Source organism: Hyposmocoma kahamanoa, unplaced genomic scaffold, assembly GCF_003589595.1.
Source record: "Hyposmocoma kahamanoa isolate Upper Pololo Valley unplaced genomic scaffold, ASM358959v1 210, whole genome shotgun sequence".
In the NCBI taxonomy this organism is placed as follows: Eukaryota; Metazoa; Arthropoda; class Insecta; order Lepidoptera; family Cosmopterigidae; genus Hyposmocoma; species Hyposmocoma kahamanoa.
In genome coordinates, this window is record NW_020653731.1 from 13410145 (window position 1) to 13435796 (window position 25652).

At 35.4% G+C, this 25652-nt stretch overlaps 2 protein-coding genes across 4 annotated transcripts in view; both read right to left on the reverse strand.

Moving 5' to 3' along the window:
- Nucleotides 1–5096, reverse strand: part of LOC113227450 — a 324353-nt gene extending 319257 nt beyond the window's left edge. For both annotated transcript variants that reach the window (XM_026460380.1, XM_026460379.1), the window contains exon 1: nt 4586–5096. In XM_026460380.1, coding sequence (XP_026316165.1) covers nt 4586–4657 — 72 coding nt within the window. In that variant the 5' untranslated portion in view covers nt 4658–5096. The remainder of the gene's footprint in view (nt 1–4585) is intronic.
- A 3970-nt stretch (nt 5097–9066) lies between these two features.
- LOC113227491 (phenoloxidase-activating enzyme-like) lies at nt 9067–21423 on the reverse strand. 2 transcript variants are annotated; one of them, XM_026460430.1, is made up of 8 exons: nt 21279–21423; nt 19822–19979; nt 19198–19349; nt 17623–17774; nt 13286–13448; nt 12663–12868; nt 11942–12090; nt 9067–10284 (listed from the first exon to the last, which is right to left on the reverse strand). In XM_026460430.1, exons 1-8 carry the CDS (start codon nt 21337–21339, stop codon nt 10027–10029), a joined length of 1299 nt encoding a protein of 432 aa, XP_026316215.1. In that variant the 5' UTR covers nt 21340–21423; the 3' UTR covers nt 9067–10026. The 2 variants fall into 2 exon arrangements, with proteins under 2 accessions (XP_026316215.1, XP_026316216.1); XM_026460431.1 differs by lacking the exon at nt 9067–10284 and adding an exon at nt 10356–10542 and having other exon boundaries at nt 11926–12090.
- Nucleotides 21424–25652: the final 4229 nt, after the last annotated feature.

Below are 25652 nucleotides of genomic sequence, written 5' to 3' on the forward strand. Positions count from 1 at the left end.
ATCTGTGGAAAGCGACGATGAGGTCGACGATGTAGCATGCACACCTAAATAATGCCTATTCACTCTCGTCTAGAATAAGTCTGCAGGCAGGGATTTCCACTCCTTAGCCGTCCGCATATAAATATGGAAGCGAAACGCTTCGAACGAGACCCTGGAATATCCACAACATCGGGGTGGAACCTCAGCCCCCCTCAGAGTCCCCCGATGATAGAAAAAGGAAGACGGAATTAAACCAAGCAATTCCATCGCACTCTCCGTATTATATCTCGTAGAATACCAAAAGCTAGCAACTTCACAGCGGTGTTCACGCACAGTCCCGAATGGTCTACATATATTCAAGCGATCCCTGTGACCCACACCTTTCACTTAGTGAGAAGTTCTCTCAGCATGTGGTCGCCCACTTGGAAACACTTGTTTCCCACCGTAAGATTACATAATTAGGAAATTGGGTCTTATTGTAATTAATACTGGTCAACTTTTACCATGTATCAAAAATGTTGTCTATACCACTTATTAAATTTGTGAAATGTAGTGTAAAACACAACGTAGTAAACGTGTCTCGGGCTAGTTTTTATTCTTACTGTTAATTGCACGGAATGGCTGTATATAATAGGTTAGACATTGATTGAGTTATCTTTTTGCAACACGTAAATCGTTACTTGTTTTTTTTTCTTTTACGTAATTGTTTAAAGATGAGTTTTATTATATATATATATATATATATATATATATATATATATATATAATGTATATATACAGGGCTGTCCTCAGGCTATGCGACACGGAGGAAAAGTGTTTAAATACTGTAGATAAGATATGTTGCTTCATGGGAACATTGTTTTATTTTAGAACATAGGTAATACTGTATTCCAAGACTTCTAAAAAGTTATTTGTCTTATCTGGGAATCGAATCTACCGAATGTGAAAAATATCCAGATTTTTGTAATGCTGATCACAACGGTCAATTTATAAGGATAATTCCTTTTAATCAATCACGCGTGTCAGAGACACCGATGTCGCAAACGATTTCGTTATTTTTTAATTATCATTTGCTAATTATCACCGTTAGTTTCTAGAACGCGTGACGGGTTAAAATAATTCCTCCTTATAATAAAGTATAGGCGCTATTTATAAAAATTAATCTTCATGCGTGAACAGCCACCCTTAGAGGTATCCACCTCTAAGGATTTTCTTCAAAATTAAATGGGAGCACAATGGAGGTCGTTCCAACAAAAAAGAATCATCAAAATCGGTTCACAAATGGCGGAGTTATCGCGTAACTTACAAAAATAATCGAATAGACGACCTCCTCCTTTTTTTTCAAGTTGGTTAAAAATTTATTGTGATGATGATAGAAATAATATTGCAATCGCAATACACAATAATAATGTTAAATGATGCTAAAAATATAATTAAAAAAATCTTGATATTTCTATACAGTAGATAGCCTTGCGGTGAATAACTTTTTAAAATAAATCTGATGTAACTAAAGTGAGATAATACTTAATGACGTAAGTGGACCTGCGAAGACACGAAGTAAAATGTTTATCAACAGTATGTGAATTACTGCTTTTTTCTTGCTAAGCCAAATATATCGTCGCTTAGCAAACAACGCAGTTTAAGTTGAAAATTGGCTGTACTTTTGAACTTTACTCGTCAACATGGAACGTGAATATCTATAAAAACCATATTTAGAACATGGATACAATTGTTTGTTATTCATAAATTTAGCACCTATTACTAATAATAATAATAACGTACACACTCAACATAGCCCAGCACTAGGGAAACTCTGTGTTGCTGGTGCCATGAACAACTATAGACAACTACAAATTACCCCCAAACTCACGAGAGAATCCCGTGAATCGAACCTGGGACCTTTGCGTGGCAATCCGGTATGGTAACCGTTCGGCCACGGAGGCAGTTAACTAGCAATCGATTAAAAATCGTTTATACAACAATATATTATTACGCAGTTTTTCACTCTCTAATAAAATTATTTCAAATTATTTGAGCGGTGTTGTTTGCTAAGCGACAATATATATTTGTGGTTTAGTTCTATGATTGCAGGACGAGGGTGGGTAAGTACCGCCCAATCAACGCACCTCAAAGTCTCAAAATCACCTCAACACCGCTGTGTCCCGGAGTACCATAGTATGACTATACTACAATTAACTAACATTTACCATAGGAGACCCATGATCTAATTTCACATGGTCTGCAATGCATGTGCAATATTGAAAAGAAATGCACCGTGGCTTTCTTTATAAGACTAGTATGGTCAAGTCCTTCACAAGAAGTGAAGGTCAGCTAAACAAGTCTGTCAATCAACCAGTCATACATAGCAAGATACATAAACAACACTCTAGTTAGTATTCGTAATATATTTAACGAATTGGATATCATAAGTCTGATATTTTATGAATTTATATATACTAACACAATAATTGTCATGAGACAACAAGGTTTTCATTTTATTTGTAAGATGAAAATGGACCGTTTCCATAAAATTGTTTTTAATTTATTTTGAAAATTTATATTTTACACATGGCATAAAAACTTAACAGATGAAAAGTGACGATCTACACAAGTATAATATTCGCTAATCGGAATTATGGTGGTATCTTTCCAGTATTTTGATTTATGCACAATGATGGAAATTCTTTTGTAATATATAAATAAAATGAGCCAAAAGTTTCTGGTTTTACTTATTCAATGTATTTAATTTTTATTACAGACTAATGTTTTACTTTTAACAATATTGTAATAATGCCGCATATAGATAGTGTGATTATAATGTACAGTTCAGATAGTTCTAAGCTAGATAAAATAGCAATATAGGGGACCCAACCTGTTTTATTCATAAGAAGATCTACAACTATAGAATGTTAAGCTGAACTGGTAATCAAATAAAACCCATTTTGCATTGCAATTAGCGGTTGAATATTCAGTGTGGAAATATCTGTGTATAGATGCTATTTTTAATGGAAATTGAGTTTACTGTTTGCATTTTATATACAACATAAATCATTATTAAAAATAGTCTAAGTCTAATATTAATTTTGTTTAATATCAATTAAGGGAAACAAGAGAAAAGTGACAAAGAAAATTTTGTAAGATTAGTAACTCACTCAATTTAAACTTCTTGAGGTAATGTTGCTGGATTAGATTCTACAATTCATCTCATCTACAACACAGTTACAGTTGGTTAAGACAATTGTAGCCACAAAATGCATAAAGTTCTTCAATTCTGTAGTTCATTTCACTAAAGACATCAACTAGGTGGTCATACTAACCCGTTGCTGTTGCTGCCACACACAATTAGGAGAGTCAAAAGAACCAATCTGCTAGGTAATTGAGGATAGATAGAGCACTGGAGCACCCTGTCTTCTGACTCATCTGATCATAGTCTGGTTGACTGATTGCAGATTTTCAAAGCAAAAAAAAAACACTGCAGGTTATTGATTAATAACATTTTGAGATAAGCTTTTTTTATAAAATTTAGAATGCGACCAGTCAGATAACTATGTTTAATCACAGCTTTCCGGTTGGTATACAAATGTTTATTCAGCTACTTTAGTAATATAATCAAGAGTATTTCTTACTGAACAGATGAATTCGAGCATTACACAAATATTGATAAATTTTCTTTTATGAATGTTCACATAGAGAAAAATAAAAGAATGAGATGTTTTAGTTTAATAATAAATTCTGTAGGTGATACGTAAAGAACCTTAGTAATATTCACTACCAAGCACTTTAAAGAGAAAGAGGCTCCTAATTAGGAATTTAAAATCAATTCTAAGCTCATATAAAATATGTTAAATAAAAAACAAATGACAATAGGACTTAACGTCCATAACCGTTGTGTGATTTTAAGCATTCTAAACCAAAAGTCAGTTAAAAACATCTAAATGCTAAAATATGAACTTATGATCCTTTAACCTACCTCTCACCTACAGAATTTATTTAGTCATTGGCTGACAAGCAATGATAATAAATAAAAAAATTGTTTGTAGGGAATATAATAATATTGTGGGATATTATTATATTCTACATATCTTTGAAGATTTGTTTTAATTTGTCAGTATTTATTAATAAAACAATGACAAAATTATCCATGTTACTAAGCAGACTTTCATTTGCATTGCATATTCTTTTATTTTAAAAGCTTTTAATTTTGATTTAATAAAAGATATTATTTCTTTTATTCTTATATTTTTTTAAGCTCTGTGTGTTATAGTTTTTTAAGCATTTCTTTGAAAAGAATTAGTAGATCTATTTTTAACAGTGCATAAGTTTAGTTTACAATTGCTTTGTATTTTAAAGTCATAATTCTAGAATATATCGAATGCTTGGCTCCGAATTGCAACAATGCTTTGTCTACCGTGAAACTGCACAATAGCCAGGTTTATCGACATTATAACGAAGATACCACACGAAACTAATTCCCATGCACTGATAACGAAGATAATTCGTTCAAAACCAACGATTTATAGGGGCGATTTCATACAAAGTGGCACAATAAACCGACTTGCTCGAGTAGTGTAAAAAGTTAGAATATCTTTGTAAATAAAACACTTACCTTCATATCCGACACGATCTGTTGGTAAAGGCTCCATAGCGGCGAGCAATCCTTCTCAGTAGTTCCCTCCATTGTCAAAAAAACAAGAAAAACCACACAAACAACCAAAATTTTCACTTCACTTCACGTTCGCAGAACGCGCCATTTTTACGCATCTGTTGCATTTTTAACAAATTCTCTTTATACTCCTGACGTTTCACAGTTACCTACATTTCACTTTACGTTCGAAGGCATAATAGAAAAGTTAGAAACACGATACGCAACAAATCAATATTTATAAACACGAATACCCTCCATTAAATTAGTTCACAAGCCACAAGGGGAGATTCAATGCCGTATTATCACTCAAATTCACTTAATTAGTTCATGTAATTCAACCAATTTGCTCGTCGGAGCCAAATAGCTACACATTCATTCAAAAAAATGTATCGTTCTTCACATTTTCATACACAAACATACGATACAAAATATTTCAAAAGACGCACAAGTTCACCAAAACGACATGCACATCGGCCGGAATCGGTTTGTTTGGCGTTTTCATCAATTTCATCTTCGAGTTGTCAGCTTATTCTCCAATAGCGCTTGGTTATCGTTACGTTTCGTTATTGACGTTCTCGTTTTTAATGTTATTTTTTTATCTTCGATCATCGTAGTTCAAAGTGAACTACTGTAAAAACGAAACTAAGAAAAAAAATCATATTTCCATTTTACTATAAATTTAGTTTCCTCATGCTATTACTGTGGGTTTTTTAAGTAATCTCATTTGGTATCTCCGATTATTGTGGCTAGATCGAAGAGTTTATTTTAGTTATATAAAATTACTTATGTTTACAAGTTTAATTTTTATAATTATTTGTCCTTATTTTCTTTACTTATCACCGTATAATATAAAAACATTTCTAAAGTTTGATAAAAACTGCTTTAGTGACGAAATAACCAAAAATAAACTCTTTCATTCAAAATCCAAGGGATCAGTATCACTGTCCAAATTCGTTCAAATCTAAATTCGTTCTAAAAATGTTGTCGAGATGATCGCATCTTACAACACTTTGTTTTTCATATACTTTGTTTTTATTGTGCAAATTACATAACCTGCATAATTTATTCACGGTAAAACTTAATTACGTAGACAGACTTTAAAATGTTGTGGACCACCTGTCACATGATATAATGATAAACCCAGGTCAACGGCACAACAAGTTTTGTACTTTGGGCATTGAACCATTCTTACCGAAACGGCACATAGAGTTGAGTTTAAATCTTAAGTGTCAACCTTGACGTGCTCTTTGCACTTTTAAATATTGTGAAAAGAAACCACATTGTTGCTTGTGATTCGTTATAATCTGTACGATGAGGCGTGAAAATATCTATAAAGAAAATGTATTTATTAAAGACTTTCAACCTTCCATTACAATAATCATTGGTTACTGGTAATTGGATATTTGATAGACTTAGGACCCAGTAGACAAAAAATAATATTATGTTAGACCAATAACGTTACAAATTAACGTTACAGCTTATTTTATAATGGTAACACTTCATAGTAACGTTCATCTGTAAAGTCATCTTATCGATATTATTTATTGAGAATCGATTTTTTTTTAAATCACAGGTGATGTAGTATTTCCTCTGCTTTTTCGATATTTACAAAAGGTATTCTGTTTTTCTAATATATTTCTTGGACCTGTACTTTACAACAGTTTACTTTAAGAAAAATTTTGAAGAAATTATTGTTAACCACATCATAAATCTTGGTGCATTTTGACGGTTTACTTAGTTAGACGCCATTTGACTTATTGTGGACTGGCGGAAATAGAATTTATTATTAAATTACATTTAACAAGCAATTTGCACATTAAACATGTCCGATATCAATATTCCGATTATATTACATTGACAAAGATGACTAACAAAGAACATCACTCACGATTGTCGATCTGTCAAACTTAAAAAAAACAGGAATTATTTTCGTTATGTACATTGTATGCGTAGTATCTCGTATTAATTAATTTGTGATTGTATGCTCTAATTTCAATATTAAGAGGATTATTGCCCAGATTGCCATATAATAAATAATACGAAAATATTCAATCAAGGATAAAATCAGTCTATGGATTACGTTTGTAAATTATGTGCAATTGTTTTCCGCGCGATTTTATAATTTGTTTCTTTTATATTTTGTGTATGTTGTGTCGTATGCTGTTGATTCTCCTCTCAGCGTTGTCTTTTATCAAAATTCACTTCCTTAATTTGACGTTGGCGGTATCATCGATTATGTCGATTGGGCTATAACATATAAAAGAAGAAGAAGAACTTTTAGTTGGACCTAGCAAATGTTTTTTAAAGAGAGTTATTATTTCCCTCATATAAACATTTACTACTGTTAATATTGAATATTGTTTGTCTATTATATTAATAGAACTTTTTGTGTTGAGAAAATTAACCATTATTATAATATTGTATGACCACTGCCACTTTTGGAAAAATGAATATGGTGTGTATGTGGTCACAGATCGGCAATTCGTAGCGAGTTAATTGGTGATATAACACTTACAAGAAATGTACAAGGAACCAAACTACACAAATTGGATGAATAGCTACCTTTATTGATTACAATATATATTTTACCAATATAAAACATTGCGTTTAACTGTAAAAGTCTAGAGAATTGCAATATATACCTTTTATTTGTACCCACGTCAAAGAACATATAGCTGATATCAAACACCGTCGCATAAACAAGTATGCCGTTTGCGAGCATGTCATGGATAAACCTACACATCAATGAAGTTTGACAAACCCCAGGTCCTTGCAAATGAAGTCCGTTATCTACCCAGGATGCTGCAAGAGGCCGTAGAAATTAAAAAACATCCTAATTTCAACAGGAAGAGGGTTTCTCCGTACCACCAGTTTGGGATCCAGTATTTCCTCTGATGAAAAATCCCAAACAGACATAAGACTGCAGTACTAATTAATATGTTTTACTTTATTCTAATTTCTATTATTAATAAATAATAAATTGAACATAATAAAAATTCATTCAATAAAATAATTTGTAAAACTTAATGTAGTATAAATTGGAATGTTTCTTTGTAAAATTTAAAATAAGTTATTTAATTAATAACTATTGTAACTATAGTGAAAAAATAGGGTGGTTTGCATTAATATTAGATATAACTGGTTAAAGATTGTACCACCTCAGTCAACCGTGACGATGGGACCTGTAAAGGGCCCGAAACTTCAGTTTGTTTGAAAAAACAAATATAATAAAACCTAAGAACTCGATAAATATATACCTTAGTCAATGAAATGGGTTTGTATATTTTATGTAAATAATCTGTGTTCAATTTAATTTGTTTTGTTTGTGACTGTGTTTTATAATTAATAATTTATTTGTGTCTTATGTGTGAATGTTTTTGTTTGCAATTTTTTTCTTTCTTCTGTTTTGTTTCTTTTTTTTCTTGTGTGGTGGCATTTGTGGCAGTCTAATAAATGTATTTTCTTTCTTTCATTCATTACTTGAATTAGTTTATAAACGAACATTGTACAATTATCTACCTGCCCGGCAAATGACATAGACGAATTAAAAAAGTTGATGAAGGTATTCAAAGCTAGTGTCAGCAGACTTAAGCACATAAGTAAAAAAAATATATACAAAGTTTATTGTTTTTTGTTTTTCATAACGTTTGAAGATAGAAGCAAATCATAATTTTTTTTTTTTTTTTTTTTTTTATACCTGAGAGGCAAATGACTAATAGGTACTAATTGAAAAAGATACTAAGTTGAAACAAACATACTGGATTTATATGCTTTAGTGTGCCGACCCTAGATATTTATTAATAAAACTCAACATTTGTCATTACATTTTATTAATATTAGGTATACTTAAAAGCGTACATATAAAATTTTAAAAAACTAAATTCAATGTAACAAGGCAAGAGGCTTGCACGAGTCACAACCATTATTCTTATGAGTTTTCTATATCATAACGCTTTCAAATAATCTAAATTAGAAATAAAAAAATAATGGAAAATAAAATAATTTTTCAGATTTTCCAGTTTTAAAATACTAATATAAAAATAGTAAAATATCACGATTACTCAAAAATAAATATGAAATATCCCTGACTAGAAACAGGAGTATGACGAAACGATACTTGAACTAAATCGAATTGTTGCTTTGGGTGAAATAAAACATGGTCAAATGTAACTACTATTATAATTATTCCGCCCTCTATAATTCAATTCTCGCAAGCAAAGAATCATTAAACGTAAACATTTTTTCGATTTGCATCCTCAAAAAAATAAATACCAGTACAAATGTATTAATAATGCCCCGCAGACTTAGTTTATTCACCACTGCTAGGGTTGGCTGGAAGAGATCTCTTCTAGAAATAAGCTCACCTTTGTATATGGTCTTTGTAACTTCTAATTTTCAATGTCATTTATTTGTGCAATAAAGAATTATTATTACCTTGCTGCTGCCTAAACGGTGTTCTTGATCAATATTAACTGACATCGTGACCGCCATAAGGAAATAATAATAAGACCTCAATGTCACACATAAAACAATATACTGTCGTAACTTAAACTTGATGGTATTGAGAAAACACGATTTGAAAATATGAACAAAAAAGAGAAGTAACTGTTTGAACTTTCAAATTGTATTTTTTTCAATTCCATCATTTTTGAACTGCGACAGTATTTGGTTTCTTGTGTGGATACATACTTCACACATAAGGTCACTAAAATCGCTATAGTAAATAAACTCCGTACTTATAGAACTAACGTAATGAACGAACGTACATAGAGAACTAGTAACCCAATGGAAAGATTTTGAAATCTCTAATACTAATTTTCCGTTTTAATCGATTGTATTTCAAAACATAAACGATAAATAATTGCTCATACTTAGATCCAAAGCTGTTAATATCTTTTTTTTTTAATTGAAATTACCGAAACTTCTTCCAGTCCTTTTAAGGACTTCGCCAGCGTGAAGTTTTTTCAAATTTCTCTGTGATATTTTCTTTGTCGCACAAATATCGACCCCAGGGGACAGTGGCGGATTTACAGTCTTGACCGCCCTAGGCGTCAGACCATGTAGTCAGTACCAGCGTCCGTTCAGTGCAGTGCGGCCCGCCATAACGTGCGTGAGCCTTTAGAATATTTAGGTACTTTGAGTTATTTCTTGTTATCATCAGTGAATTTTTTGTCACGATTGGCCGCCCTAGGCCCGAACCTACTGTGCCTTAGGGCAAATCCGCCACTGCCAGGAGATATTTGTATAAACAGACGAAATTATTTCTTTCAAACCCAATGTCAATCCATTGCAACACGCAAATTAACGGATTTGCTTAGTGGGTTAGAGTGGAACAGGTGAATTTCTGTAATAACTAGTCAAGACGAATTCAAATTCAATAGTAAAAATCGCAATTTAAAATCTTAGGGTTTCATAGTCTGACGGATCCAGGAATTATATTCGTACACCTTCGTATAAACACCAGGCACATTTTCTATTGCACAAGGTGTTGACCCAAAGCTGATTACTCCCACGATTTCAAAGATATTATTTTTATTAGGGTTCTCCCACATGAGAGGGCCTCCTGAGTCTCCTTTGCAGGAATCCTTACCTTTCACACCACCAGCGCACATTTGACCTTGCGAGAGGTCAGTTCGGCCGCTGTATGCAGATTGGCAAACCTGTAAATTGTAGGATAATGCTTATGATGAAAATGTCGCTCGAGAGTAACAACATTGCATGTATTTGGATGTTTTTTAGGAAATAAACATTGAAATGCCAGGTGTTTTTTGGACATATTCTGTTTTTATTCATATGTGAATTTACAAAATTGTGAGTACCAATCAGGTGTATTAAACCTCTTGAGCACTATTCAGGTTTGAACTGATGTTTAGGAATCGAATCCTTTAGTGCTTAATTACCGTTGATACATTAGAGATGGTGAACAACCAGCTCCTGGATTACCTTGAGGATCGCCAGCTGATTAATGACCGCCAGTGCGGCTTTCGTCGTGGTCGCGGTGCTGGTGATCTTCTTGTGTATCTCACTCACCAATGGGCAGCTGCCATTGAGAGCAGGGGGGAAGCATTGGCCGTGAGTTTGGATATAGCTAAGGCTTTCGATCGGGTCTGGCACAAGGCTCTTCTATCGAAGTTACCATCCTACGGGCTCCCAGATGGTCTTTGCACCTGGATCGCCAGTTTTTTGATCGAGCGGAACATTAAAGTTGCGTTAGACGGTTTCTGCTCGGACTCCATGCTCATCAACGCTGGCGTTCCCCAGGGGTCAGTGCTATCGCCAACCCTGTTTATCCTGCATATCAATGATATGTTACTGACAAGTAACATTCATTGCTATGCGGATGACAGTACTGGTGATACCTTTTATACTGGCCGTGCAAATATGACCCAACAGGAAGTGGTAGAAGGAAGAGCACAACTTGTGTCTGAAATCGAGACCTCACTGGAGCAAGTCTCCGTATGGGGCCGACAAAATCTTGTCCGCTTTAACCCCACAAAGACACAAGTTTGCGCGTTCTCCGCTAAGAAAACTCCATTTGTTATAGCGCCTAAGTTCCAAGGCACTCCCCTCGTCACCTCTAATAGTATAGGCATCCTTGGCGTCGACATCTCGAACGAAGTCCAGATTCGGGGTCATTTGGAGAATAAAGCCAAAATGGCTTCTAAAAAGATTGGTGTGCTCAACAGAGCGAAGCGGTGTTTCACATCGGGGCACCGGCTTTTGCTATACAAAGCTCAGGTTCGGCCCCATATGGAATACTGCTCGCACCTCTGGGCTGGAGCACCCAAGTATCAGCTTGATCCACTTGACTCCATCCAACGTCGGGCTGTTCGAATTGTCGACGACCCTATGCTTACAGACGGTTTAGAGCCCCTTAGTTTGCGGAGAGATGTTGGCTCTCTATGTGTGTTCTACCGTCTGTATAACGGGGAGTGCTCAGACGAACTCTTTGAGTTGGTGCCTCCGTCACTCTTTTACCACTGCACGACCCGCCGAAGGAGAAGACTCCATCCCCACTTCCTCGATGCTTGGCACGTCACGACCACTCGAGCATCTCGTTCGTTCCTTCCCCGAACCAGTAAGATGTGGAATGGCCTTCCTCCTGAAGTGTTCCCCTTGCGCTATAACATGGAGTTCTTCAAAAGGCGTGTAAACAAGGTTCTCCGGAGTCGGCAACGCATGGGTGATGCCTCTGGTATTGCTCGTGTCCATGGGCGACAATGACCACCTCCCATCAAGTGGCTTGTCTGCTCGTTTGCCTACTATTTAACATATAAAAAAAAAAAAAAAAAAAAAGAGATATCAAAAAGCACTTACAGAACGTGGCACAAAAGGTAAATCCACATCCAACTTTAAGTTACTTGGGACAGTCTCATTGACGCCCCACCCAGACGCAATCAAGTGCCAATTGGAAGGCGGTGATAAAGTCATATCGGATGTTGGTAGGCAGATGGGACGAACAAAATCTGAAATGAGGATTGTCGTGCAACGTTTGAAAAATTCAAAGCCGCTCTTACTCATAACCAAAATCTAGTTCAAGGGGGATTCGGGCCACAGCACATTTGCAAATAGAGTAACTGCGATAACTTAATTGGTATGCGATTTGTTTGCATAAGGTTAATTCAGTTCATGGCCTAAGGACCTCTTTAATTTAGTTCTTAGGTAAATATCACTCCTTTGGAGGTAAAGGTACACATCGTACGTAACCGTCGAAAATAAGTAAGTCTATTGGATGTTAAGTCGCGCAAACTGTAGCCTTAAATGTGCCTCCGTAGCAAAACGGTTACCATGCTGGACTGCCACGCAGAGGTGCGGGAGTAGGTAATATTTGTACGGCCTACATTTATTTCTACGAGGCTGTTTGGGTGTAATTTGTGCTACCTATGCGTGTGTCCATGGCACCCACTATGCAGGGTTTCCCCAGCGGGGCTATGATTGTTTTAAAAGAGAAGTCTAAAACTGTTCGATATGAAAACCGCTGCATTTATTTATTAAACATATGGGTAAAATGTACTGTTATGGTTAAATATTAATTTACCGGAATAAGGCGCAGGTTTAGCCATCCTGAGCAAAGCAATATCATTTTTCTTGGTCTTAGACTTGTAGTTTGGATGTGGGATGATCTTTTCAATTGGTATGGAGATCGCGCCTTCGGTACAATCTACACCACCTCCGCTAACGGTTGCGCAGTCTTCCTCACTAATGTTGTTTGAAGTGTCGTATTCGCCGAGACGAACGCTACGACTGCAATAGGGTAGATGTGAACTTTATTACAATGGTACAAAAAATAGTTATAAAATACAATACCCGTAGTGAAATGTCCAGCTGTGAGTACATATTGATTGTTGAGCCCTTTCGCAAAGAATCGCGATCTGGTTTTCTTGTACCTACTCTTGTAACCAAGCAGGGATAATCAATCATCCATATCTGAACTGGGAGGAGAACTATCGGAGGACAAGATCCACTTTGTGTCATCACTGAGCCAGCGGAGTAAAACACGAACGAATGAGAATCAGAAGATCAAGGACTTTTAATTGAATGAAGGATTTAACGCAGGATCTAGGTAACAGTGAACGATCGTCTTCGAACCAAAATAGTGATCGAAAATTTCAAAGAGACGTTCAAGATATCTAAGATTCTGGTTTACAACTGGTCACTTACGGAGTACCAAATTGCAATACGGCCCCAGCTACGCAATGTCCAGCTGTGAGTACATATCGATTGCTGATGAGAGTCCCTCCGCAAAGAAGCATGATCTTGTTGTTCCTCGAGTACTCGATGAGGGCCAACCACGGATAATCGTCTACGTCTGTTACGTTGCCGCCTGAAATATACAAAATCATGTTGTACTGAAAATGAGACTTGTAATGGTTAGTTCAGCCTCATTTCAGTGAGACCATAGACCTACCTACAAATGGTCGACAGGTTGAAAACAAAAACCACGAAAAATGTGTCGAAAGTTAATCTATACAAACGTAGGTAGTAGAAAATTAAAAAATAAAACGTTTAATTTATACTAAGGGATGCTAAGATCGCTATGGTTTCTATTTTGAGAAAAATGACACTTTGTGTTGGATTCTGCATTCGGGACACGCCACCGTTGTCAGGTTTTAGGCATTCCGGATTTTTTTCCATTAGCTCCGAAAAGTTTATTGGGACGATTTGTGCTCTCTAGTCAGCTTTTGACCTATATTATACACTCCATTTTTTTGTAGATTTTTGTTTTGATACATAAGTGGAGTTTAGTGCGTGGACACAGAAAATTGCGGCTTTGAAGATGCCCATTTACATAATGTACGAGGAACCAAACTCTACTAAATTGGATGAATAGCTATATGCCTTTATTGATTACATAATATATTTTACCAATTTACTTAAAACACTGCGTTTAACTGTAAAAAATGAATTACTCTTTTTTTACCATGGGTGGCACCACACATGATCTTTATGCATAAAGCCTGCGGAAAACCAGGGGACGGCAAGACAGAGGACATGATTTTTTTTTACAAAATATAAGTGAGCACTTGACCTCCATCTCACCTGATGGAAAGTGACGATGAGGTCGACGATGGAGCATGAAATTTGCACCTTGAAAAGGCCCAAGTTAAAACGTTCAGGGAACAAGTCTGCAGGTAGAGAATTTCACTCCATAGCCATTCGCCATACAAATGTGGAAGCGTAACGCTTCGTGCGAATCTTTGGAATATTGACAACATAGGGATGGAACCCAAGCCTACGCCTAGTCCCCCGGTAATGGAAAGGGGAAAGCGAAATTAAATCGTGTAATTCCATCGCATCCGTCCATGCTTATGTACGTCCATATTTATGTACATTTTATGCTATTCCAATTGTAATAAAGTACAAATTTCAATGCTCTGTTTGAGGTCGGTCTAGAGAATTGCAATTTATACCTTTGTTTCAATTTCAATTTCAATTTCAATTGTTTATTGCATATCACATTACAAATTTAAGATGGAACATTAATTGATGGTATACATGTGACGCCCTGCAAGGGCACAGCAACATCTGAGGGCTAAATTCATAAATCACACTATTTAATTATATTAAATTATTACATTACAATATAATATCATAACATTACATTATTATATCACATTATTACATTGCATTATTTTTAATTAGTAATGGAAAACATACTCTAAACAATACGTTAATTTCAATCATTATTAATAAGAGATGTCGAAGTATTTTTATTTGTATTATTATTGTTATTTGTCATCATACGTATCGTCAAAAAATTCATGTAAGTCATAATAATATTTATTAACAAGAAATGCATTTAGTTCTTTAGTAAATTGTGTAAGTCTTTCCAGGTTTTTGATATAATTTGGTATGTGGTTATAAATTCTAATTAACATGGTGCGCGGGCCAGACGTAACTAATTACATTTTGGAGAAAGGTACTCTAGCTTGTTTAAGTTTCTGTTATTTCGTTTATCGTTCGTTAGACGTGAATAAAACTGTGGGTGTTTCCTAACAAATTTACATGACTTGAGAATGTAGAGAGAATTACTTCCCTCTACATTTCGGTCAGTTTTTTACACTTAACAAAATGAGGTCTACAAGATTCCATTTGGTCTATATTCGTTATTATCCTTATACACTTTATTTTTGCAGAATGAACACCTTCTCCACAACACAGGAATTTCCCTACAAAATAACACCATACGATAGCATTGAATGCGCGTGTGCGTAACAAGCCGCAAGGGCGATCCTATAGTCTTTTTTTTTTATCATTTTTTTTTTATTGTGACTCGGCAAAATGAGTGCACCGCGCCTGATGGAAAGTGCGAATACAGTCCAGAGATGAGAGTAACGGATGGAAAACACAAATATCTTCACTCCGTCACTATCATTTTGCCATCATCTGTTACACGTTAGAGGTGTTGATAATAATAATAATAATAATAATAATAACGCACACACTCAACATAGCCCCGCACTAGGGAAACCCTGTGTCGCGGGTGCCATGGACACACATATAGACAACCACAAATTACACCCAAACTCACGAGAGAAATAATTGTAGGCCATACAACTATTTCTCCCGGCCCGGGAATCGAACCTGGGACCTCTGCGTGGCAGTCCGGCATGGTAACCGTTCGGCCACGGAGGCAGTATATCGTATGTTGAAGTGCATAAATAAAAGAAGATAGTTTATTTAGTATTTTTTGTATATGTTCTTTCCAATTCAAATGTGTGTCTATTCCTAGCAATGTAGCAGAATGTACAGTTTCTATTTTAATATTTCTATATTTATACGATATTTGTAATGCTGATTTTTGATAGGGTTTGAATTTAATGATTTTAGTTTTGTTGAGGTTAAGTTGCAAGTTGTGTATACCTAGCCAGTTTACAATTTTACCTAATGTTAAATTTAGTTTTAATTCTAGATCTGTAATATTAGAGCAAGTGATTAAGACAGAAATGTCATCAGCAAAGAGGACACATAGATCGTCCAGTATATTTGGGAGATTATTTATATAGATTAGAAACAGAATGCATCCCAAAACGCTACCTTGTGGGATAGAGCCAGTCGCAAGAGCTCTATCAGATCTTGTTTGTGTGATTTTACCCGTCTGAAAGTCTGTATTTTCGACTTCCACATATTGAATTCGATTACTTAGATAAGATTTGAACCAGTTGTAAGTTACGCCCCTAATTCCAGTTTGGTATAATTTATGCAACAAGGCTACCTGACAAACTCTGTCATATGCTTTACTCATATCGAGTAAGAGCCCAACCGCAAATTTTTTGTTACTGATTGCTGCTAATATGTTTTTTACGTATCTATAAATGGCTAATGTAGTGGAGTGATTCTTTCTAACCCCATTTTGATTTTCATGTAGTATTCTAAATTTTTCATAAAAGGAATACAGGCGTTTCATCATAGCTGATTCGAATATTTTAGCTGACGTTGGTAGTAGAGCAATGGGACGGTAATTATTAATATCTGTAGTTTCTCCCTTTTTATGGACAGGTTTAATAACTGATATATTGAGAGCGTCTGGAAAGATTCCCTCAAGAAACGATGATTCACTAGTGTAGTGTACGGGACTGTTAATAACTGCCTCCGTAGCCGAACGGATACCATGCCGGACTGCCACGCAGAGGTCCCAGGTTCGATTCCCGGGCCGGGAGAAATAGTTGTATGGCCTACAATTATTTCTCTCGTGAGTTTGGGTGTAATTTGTGGTTGTCTATGTGTGTGTCCATGGCACCCGCGACACAGGGTTTCCCTAGTGCGGGGCTATGTTGAGTGTGTGCGTTATTGTTATTATTATTATGTTAATAAATCAGCGCATTTCTTTATCAATATAGGGGGCAGTTCATCAATACCATAAGATTTTTTATTTTTAAGTTTTTTTATTATGCAATTAAATTCTTTAGGTTCTACCGGGCTTAGAGAAAAGGTATTTTCTATAGTATTTGTCAAAAATGTTTTAATTAAATTGTCAGGAGAATTGCCGGTAGAACCATCGCCAATAGAAGAAAAGAAAGAGTTAAACGTGTTAGCAATTAGTTTAAGATTACATTTCGTCAATAAAATATGTTTCTATATTTTATGCAAATAATCTGTGTTCAATTTATTTTCTTTTGTTTGTGACTTTTTTATAATTAATAATTTATTTGTGTCTTAAATGTGAATGTTTCTGTTAGCAATTTTTTTCTTTTTTCTATTTTATTCCCTTGTGTGGTGTCAAAAATCGTTGATGTAAGCTAGTGTCAGCAGACTTAAGCATATAAGTAAAAAAATAAACAAAGTTTATTATTCTTTGTTTTTTATAACGTTTTAAAACATTTAATTTATACTAAGGGATACTAAGATCGTTATAACAATTTTTACTCTACTAAGAAGACTAGTCGCACGTAACCCTTGGGCTTCCCCGGGCTCGTGGGTATACATAAAGCATTTCCCCCATAAACACAAGGGCACAATTATCGGAATATCATAGACAGTTGACAAAGAATACGAACCAATAATCCGATCTCCGTCCAATTTGCCCTGCCCACAACATCCTGAAGCAGGGTCAAGAGGCGCAGTAGCACTATTACAATCTGAATTAGGTTCAGGTTTCAGGTTTGGCGGACGACTGCAGCACACGCTTACGGGATGGTCGCCTTCACATCTGGAAATTTTGAGATTGTTGTGTGTATAATATTTTGATCGAAAAATCATATTACAAAATTGAAGACTACGTGTTAGATAAAGATGTATGGAAAGACGACATGGCTCCAGAATACACACAAATTTGATTCAAAATGTATTCCATAGCATTTAAGTTTATTTGAAAAGAGCAATCCCTAGAGTTTCTTGCTCGTTCTTCTCAGGGAGGTCAGCGTAGTGAACGAGCAGTACCTTAAATGTGACGTTTTCAAGTGTAAATTTATTTTACCTATGGAATAAATAATCTTTGACTTTGACTTTGACTTTGACTTTGTAGACTTTAAACTGTAGACTATGATGCCTAGGTGACCTTCATTCTGGTCGAAGAAAATTATCAATTAGTTTAATCAAAATTAGAGTTTATTTTTAGAAATTAGTGGTTGCATGAAAGTTATCTGGAATGTTTTTGTCTCACATACCCGGAGCACCTAAATGTCTAATTTAAGTTTGACACAAAAACAGTCCTTGCACCAGCACACCATAGATGGGGACATAATATATTATTATTCTCTATAAGTGTAAGACATCATTCATGAAATTTGTAGGTACCTTGTGCCTTGAGAAACATTTCTCGACTCTAAATAATTTTATTAAAAAAAAGTTAATAAAGTCTGGTTGAGAATTATTGTAGAAATTGTGGTATATCTATAATTTGTCTATCTGTAACTGCTTGACTTTTGAATTTGTCTAGTTCAAGCTGCAAAGCCTTGAACACCGCGTAAAGTTGCCTGCTTACCGGTATTCTACAGGATATATCACGGAGAGTGCGAAGGAATTGCACGAATTAATTCTGCATGCCCCATTCCATCATCGGGGGACCAGGCGTAGGTTGGAGTTCACCCTTATGTCGTGGATATTCCAAGAATTGGAACTGAACGTTATAACTTGGACCTTTGCAAGGCGAGAGTGAATAGGCATTATTTAGGTGTGCATGGTCCATTGTCGACTTCATAGCCACTTTCCATCAGGTGAGATGGAAGTCAAGAAAAAAAATATATATATCAACAAAAGTGTAAACAGTACCAGCAATCTTCTCATTTGATATCATATGGCACAGACCGTTTTTGACACCGAATTTCATGGCCATTTCGAATTCAAATATTCAACAAACCGTGACAAAATTTTCCGTATGATATCAAGCGGCTCGTGACGAACAAGTCGTACGCGTGGTGGTAAGCGACACGCCACACGCCTACCGGAATTATTTCATGGGTAAGCATTATTACACTTGAAATCGTCACAATGGTTAAACTCTACCGCTCATTCGTAAGGCAGATTCCCCTGAGAAGAATGAGCAAGAAACTTTAGCAAGCAATAGGAATGGAAGACGCAAATCTCGGATAGACAGATATTTGTGTGGGTGCTATATTTGACACTGTTTTTACCTTAAATTGTGGATGAGAATAATAGTTTCCCGAGAGATAGGAGAATTGAGGTAATTCATGAGGTGTTCACAAGAGTGGAGGCTTATGCACTCTCCCTGCTGGAGGTTCGGCGTTAGACATGATCTATTTGTTTCAGCTACTGGACAGCATACCTGGAAATAAAAATGTAGGCGTTGAGTGACCTCTTGTATCAAATTGCCCACGTAACCACGTAACTCCAGAGAGCCGGTACCTATATTTTTTTCAAATATTAGTGATGCCAGCTTTACAGATGATAAATTGCGTTTTCCTGAAAAACCATTGCTTGCTGGTGTTATATTTATGTAGTAACATTACTGCTGTGGTCTTTTTGACATCCATTAGCTATGTATCTACGGCTGGCCAGGTGACGTACTTACGAGCGCGGGTTGACAGACGGTGGGTTCTATTTATTTTTTTTAGCTTATATAGCCACTGGTCCTGTTCACAGAACAATTCGACCAAGGACCCTTTGTGTTACTTTTCAAGTGTATAACGTTGACCCTTTAAAGTATCTAGGTATCTCTTTTGCCAGTGGGTACCATCGTGTACATTCCTTAAAAAATGAGATTTCAACCAAGTTTCCAAGTGATATATCGGACTTACCTTTGGTGTTTTTCCCTCAAATCCGCAGCTAAATTGTTTCAAGTTATCAATATCTGTTTGAGATCTATTAGGGTTTTTCACGATAGTGTAAAGTTCGCTACAGTCATACAGAGAGATGCATTTACCGGCACCACCCGACGGCGTCGTACATGGCAACTCTAGAATTAATAGTAAAAGTTAGATTTGCTTAGAAAATTGTAGTAAATAAGTTGTGTCCAAATATAGTACCTACTATTTTTTTATCGAGAGGCTAAAACGAGCCATTATCTTAGACTAGTTTTATTCTTTCAATCCTCTAAGGCCAATATACAGAGTATTTTTTTAAAGGGACAGTATAGTATGGAGAAATCCGAAAACATAGAAGATGGATTCAAGGAAACTGTCTTAGGGTCTTTTTTTGTGAAAACAATAAGATAAAAATGAATAAAATTTGACAAAAACTTTGTTTAGAATCGATTCAGTTTTCTGAAGGGATCATTTTATTGTATAGGACTAAAAAATCGGGACAGCCAGATCTTTAAATTGCAAAGATCTGAGAGGCACTACCACTGTACCCGTCACCTTGAGACGTAAGTTGATAAGTCCCATGTGCCTGTAATTTCACCAGCACCGTTACCCTTCAAAACCGGAACACAGTAATGATGAGATTACTGCTTGGCGGCAGAACTTGGTAAGGTGGCAGTACTGCCATGGACGATCTCTTTCACGAGGTGCTCTACTGCTACTAAAAATTTCTTAAACCATACAAACGTTTATCGTTTTCGAGGTATTTGGGGGTGCTCATTACGTATATAGCATTTATTTCTAAATCCAAGATGGCAGGCATGACTTTTCAAATAAATACAGTATGGGTATCATTTTCGAGGTATTTGGGGGTACTCATTACGGATACAGCATTTATTTCTAAATCCAACAGTTCAAATAATTTCATCATTCATTTTTTGCAAACGACGTTAAAGCCATTTGAAAAATGTACATCGTACCTATACTATACGTGGTCTACTTTGTTTAGTTGATACGAAAAAAAACATTAGCATATGTAGACTACCTATTGAATACTTACAACGGTTTTCTTGTAAAATTTCGAGGTAAGTTTGTGTTTTTCTATCGTGAAAATTTTTAGGAACCATCAGTTGTTAATTGAAGTAAGATATAATAAATTTCGTACTTGAAATAAAGAAATTATTACTTAATTTATTATTATTATATTATACATAGGTATATTTGCTCTTATGTGTAACACATAGCATAAACGAACATTTCAGAGTAGAAAAATCATGACACAATAGAGTTATTGCTTTTGTCTCTATTATTTAATATCCACATTGTACACATTGATGTATGTTTTGATAATGCATAATATAAAATACGATAAGGATAATACTACAGTATTTCGAAACACTTTTTTAAGTATTTCTAACGAGATATAAAAGCGGTAAATAGGATTACAAACTTACGGCCTTCCACAACGCAAAGATACGCGGTCATCAACACCGATATTAACATGAACGGGTTCATTTTAAATTTTAATAACGTTTTAATTGAGAATTCACTTTTTTAAATTAGTTCTCTACAACGTCCGCTGTAAATGGGGGCCGACCGGACACTGAGAACCTTTTATGAATAATAACCGGTAAAATAAGCTCTGCAAAGAGGAATGTCCGAAGATTGCTTGGGCGATAAATTATTTGGGCGGTGTTTTGCATAAGTGAGTTAAGTCATTATATTAAGGAAAATATTTCAAGATATATGTATATAGTTTTTAAGTTAATCGAATTTAAAGTGGATTTAAAGAGCAAAGCAGGACGAGACTTCCTTGACGATTTACAGTATAAGAATCATTTGGACTCTTGTCCAAAACGTTTGCGGGGGTAGAGCTGACGTTATTGAACAAAGAAGAGGACCTTCTAAGCAAAACTCTAAGAAATCCTTCGCAGAATCTCACCGTAAGATTTGATCAGATCTGTTCTCCGACAGCGCACTATTCCAAGGACTGCTCTAGTGGTGATATTCAAAAGTTTTTTTCATACATCAATAGACAGAAGCCAGTCAACAATAATAGAGTTGGGAGCAAAACCGTGCAATCGAAGCTCAGCAAGCAGCAACTCCAGAAAGTGAAAAAACTTGCCCATCACATAAACAGCATACTCACTGCAAACAGGGTAAAAGAAAATGACTCGTTCAGAGCGGGCTGCTTACAGAACTTTGCATAACACTGACCGGCAGCACCATTAGTAATCCTAAAGTTCAAAATGATTTCACAGAGAAGATTCTCCTTGTGATGCATTATTCTCTTTCGGATAAAATTCTCCCTAGAAATGTCAAAACAAAACAAATACTTTTACAATCGAAAGCCGTTGAACAGAGTACCAAACCGAAGCATTTTTTGTCAGAGATGTACCAGCGAAAATAGACAGCTATGGATCATTTTGCCCTATATTCAATCTGAAAGGTTTTAACCGATACATTTGACGCCGAAATTTCGTCTCTAAACCATCTCAAGATCCTAATGATTTTAGATAAACAAACTAAAACCTTGCAGGTCAATGGCATTAGCAAACGCAGTTAATCGTTGTTTAGAGCCATCGATTTAAATTTTTTTATATGAAAGTTAAGTCTGATGAATTACAAAATTAAACTTGTTGTTTAATGTTAGTAATATAGTCCTGGGAGGTTGTTTAAAAATATAAGATTGGCTACATTTAGAAATCTTCGAGCGCATCAGCGCCAACCCAACTAGGAGTCGAAGTGGTCGCCTTGACCCAACACGACCCAACATTATTACACTTGAAATCGTCACAATGGTAGATAGATTTTAGATATATAGAGTGTTTTTTTTAAATGGGACAGTATGGGGAAATTTAACAAAATGTTATTCATTGGTTTGTATAAAAATCACTTTTTATTAAATTTGACCAAATTTCGCTCTCTTGATTTTTTCTTATAAAATTTTCCCGATTTTTTCGTCTCATGCAATGAAATTATCCCTTCATGAAACTGAGTCGATTAGCACTAAAAAAAATTTAATTCATTTTTATGGACAACTCGCAACAACACGCATGACGCTTGACCAAAGATTGACTATGCAAACATTTTTTTTACAAAAAAGACAATGGTTCCTAAGACAATTTCCTTGTATTTTCTATGGGTTCAAATTTCTCCATACTGTCCCATTTAGAAAAAAAACACTCTATATAATGGTAATCAAGCTTTATATTATATTATAATAATAGTTTAATTTTCCTTGTACACTCATGTTCACCAGTCAACACAATTACTAATTGTATAAGAAACATAAATGACTAATTTGTCTTTAACATAAATGGATGGTGTTCTGCATATTATATGTGTTAATCCACACGACAGTTTCAAATGTTAGGTAGTTACGTAATTTGGGATAATTTGGTAATCAATGTCATAATTTACCTGCAAATATACAATAATTAGTAAGTAAAACACCACGTGCGTATAAGAAAAACACCACGCGCCAACGATTTTGTTGTTTGTGCACGAATATAAAAGGCCGATACACGATGGGCTGGGGCTTTTTTGACGGTTGGCAACGAACTTGAGCAGTCGATCTGCTGGAATGAGTTCGAGGCGACTATCCTAGTCGATATGGATAGATGCCCTTTTATTATTTAACTAAGCTATATACAAAAGAGCGATTATGGACACCTAGGTGCGCAGTTAATGAACCAGTGTATAGATATAATAAAAATAAAACGGAATTTATTATACCTTACAAAGTTACGCGACAATAAATACTTGCGTCTGAAATTTTGAACCGTTTGTCATGTTCATCGCGAAGTTAACGCATGTACAAGCCAAACGCGTCTATTCCACACGAAGCCCTGCAGGAACTTTGATGAGTGGTGTATAAATTCCTTATTTAAACTAATTATTCTTTGTTGCGATTTGGGAAGTTAGGTTTTTTAAAAACGAGGCATCTGTCCCACTGCGGCATCTATCCCGGTTTTAGAAATGGTTGTTATTACTTAGCATATTGTAGTTTGTTTAACTGTATATAAAAGCCCTTGTGTACTAAAAGTATTTAAGCTGTTATGAAGCATAACTTTGATTGAAAATATAGTAATATAATCTCAGTACAGAGTACTAAAAAAACCGACCTGAAAAGTACGTGGAATTACATATAATTACCATGTTTTATTTAAATCGGTGACGGGGTAGTGCGCAAACCCGGAGTCATCCCCTAGTTCGCCACTAAAACATAATAAAAATCGGTTCTCACTTCTCAAAGTATATTGAGAGAGAAAAACGCCTTGAATTGGAGAATAGTAAAATCAACCATTTCAAAGTCAAAGTCAAAGAGCATTTATTCCATAGGTAAAATAGATTTACACTTGAAAATGTCACATTTACATTACATTATATTAAGCTACTGTTCGTTCACTACGCTGACTTCGCTGAGAAGAACGAGCAAGAAACTTTAGAGACTGCTCTAACTGACTGGTAAAATAAATTTAAATCCTATGGAATACACTTTGAATCAAATTTGTGTGTATTCTGGAGCCGTGTCGTCTTTCTATACATCTTTATCTAACACTTGTCTTCAAGTTTGTAATATGATTTTTCGATCAAAATATTTTTAATGTAGTTTTTAAACTTAGGTAATGATAAACTTAACATATGCTCTGGAATCTTGTTGTAAAAACGTATACAGTTCCCCATAAAAGAGTCGTTTACCTTGGTTAAACGAAATCGTGGTACCATGACTTTGGACTTAGCTCTAAGGTTAAATATTATGGATATCTTCTTTCTTATTAAAATTATGTATATTTTTACGGGCATATAAAATATTTGAGTAAATGTACTGTGATGCCCCAGTCATGATACCAGTCTCCTTAAACTTTTCTCTGAGAGAAACCCGAGAACCTAGACGGTACACAGAACGAATTACTCATTTTTGCAATACAAATATAGTTTGAATATCTGCTGCTTTACCCCACATGAGAATCCCGTAGGACATTATACTATGGAAGTAACTAAAGTAAACTAGTCTAGCAGTACTAACATCGGTAAGCTCACGTATTCTGCGGACTGCGTATGCAGCGGAGCTTAAACTGCTGGCCAGGGAAGATATATGTGGAAACCATTGAAGTTTACTATCTAAGGTCACTCCCAAGAAGACCTTATTAACAAGGTCTAACTTTTCTCCGTTTATTTCTATGCTTGGACTAGTCGATTTTACGTTAGGTAATTCAAATTTAACACATTTTGTCTTCTTGGCATTAAGCAATAAATTGTTAGCATTAAACCAATAAACTACCTTAGAGAGGGTATCATTAATATGGTCATAGTTAATGTCACGTCTGTCCGTTTTAAAAATCAAGGATGTGTCATCAGCAAACTATACTATTTCGCAATGGTTAACAAAAAATGGCAGATCATTAATATAAATCAGAAATAAGAAAGGTCCAAGTATTGAGCCCTGTGGAACACCCATTTTTACCGGAGAACCCAAAGCAGTCACTCCATTTATGTCTACTTTCTGAATTCTACCGTTGAGATATGACGAGACAAGTTCCGACGCCTTGCCATTTACAGCGTAATGTTCGAGCTTCTCAAAAAGAGTAATATGGTCAACGCAATCAAATGCCTTTGAGAGGTCACAAAAAAGACCAATAGCGTTCTGGGACCTTTCCCAAGCATCAAAGATGTGTTCTAGTAACGCTACCCCCGCATCGCTAGCCGATCTACCACTAGTAAACCCGTATTATTCACTATGAAAAATATTATTCCTACCGAAATAGGACAGTAATTGAGTCAGCATAACCTTTTCGAATATTTTACTTAAAGCTGGTAAAATT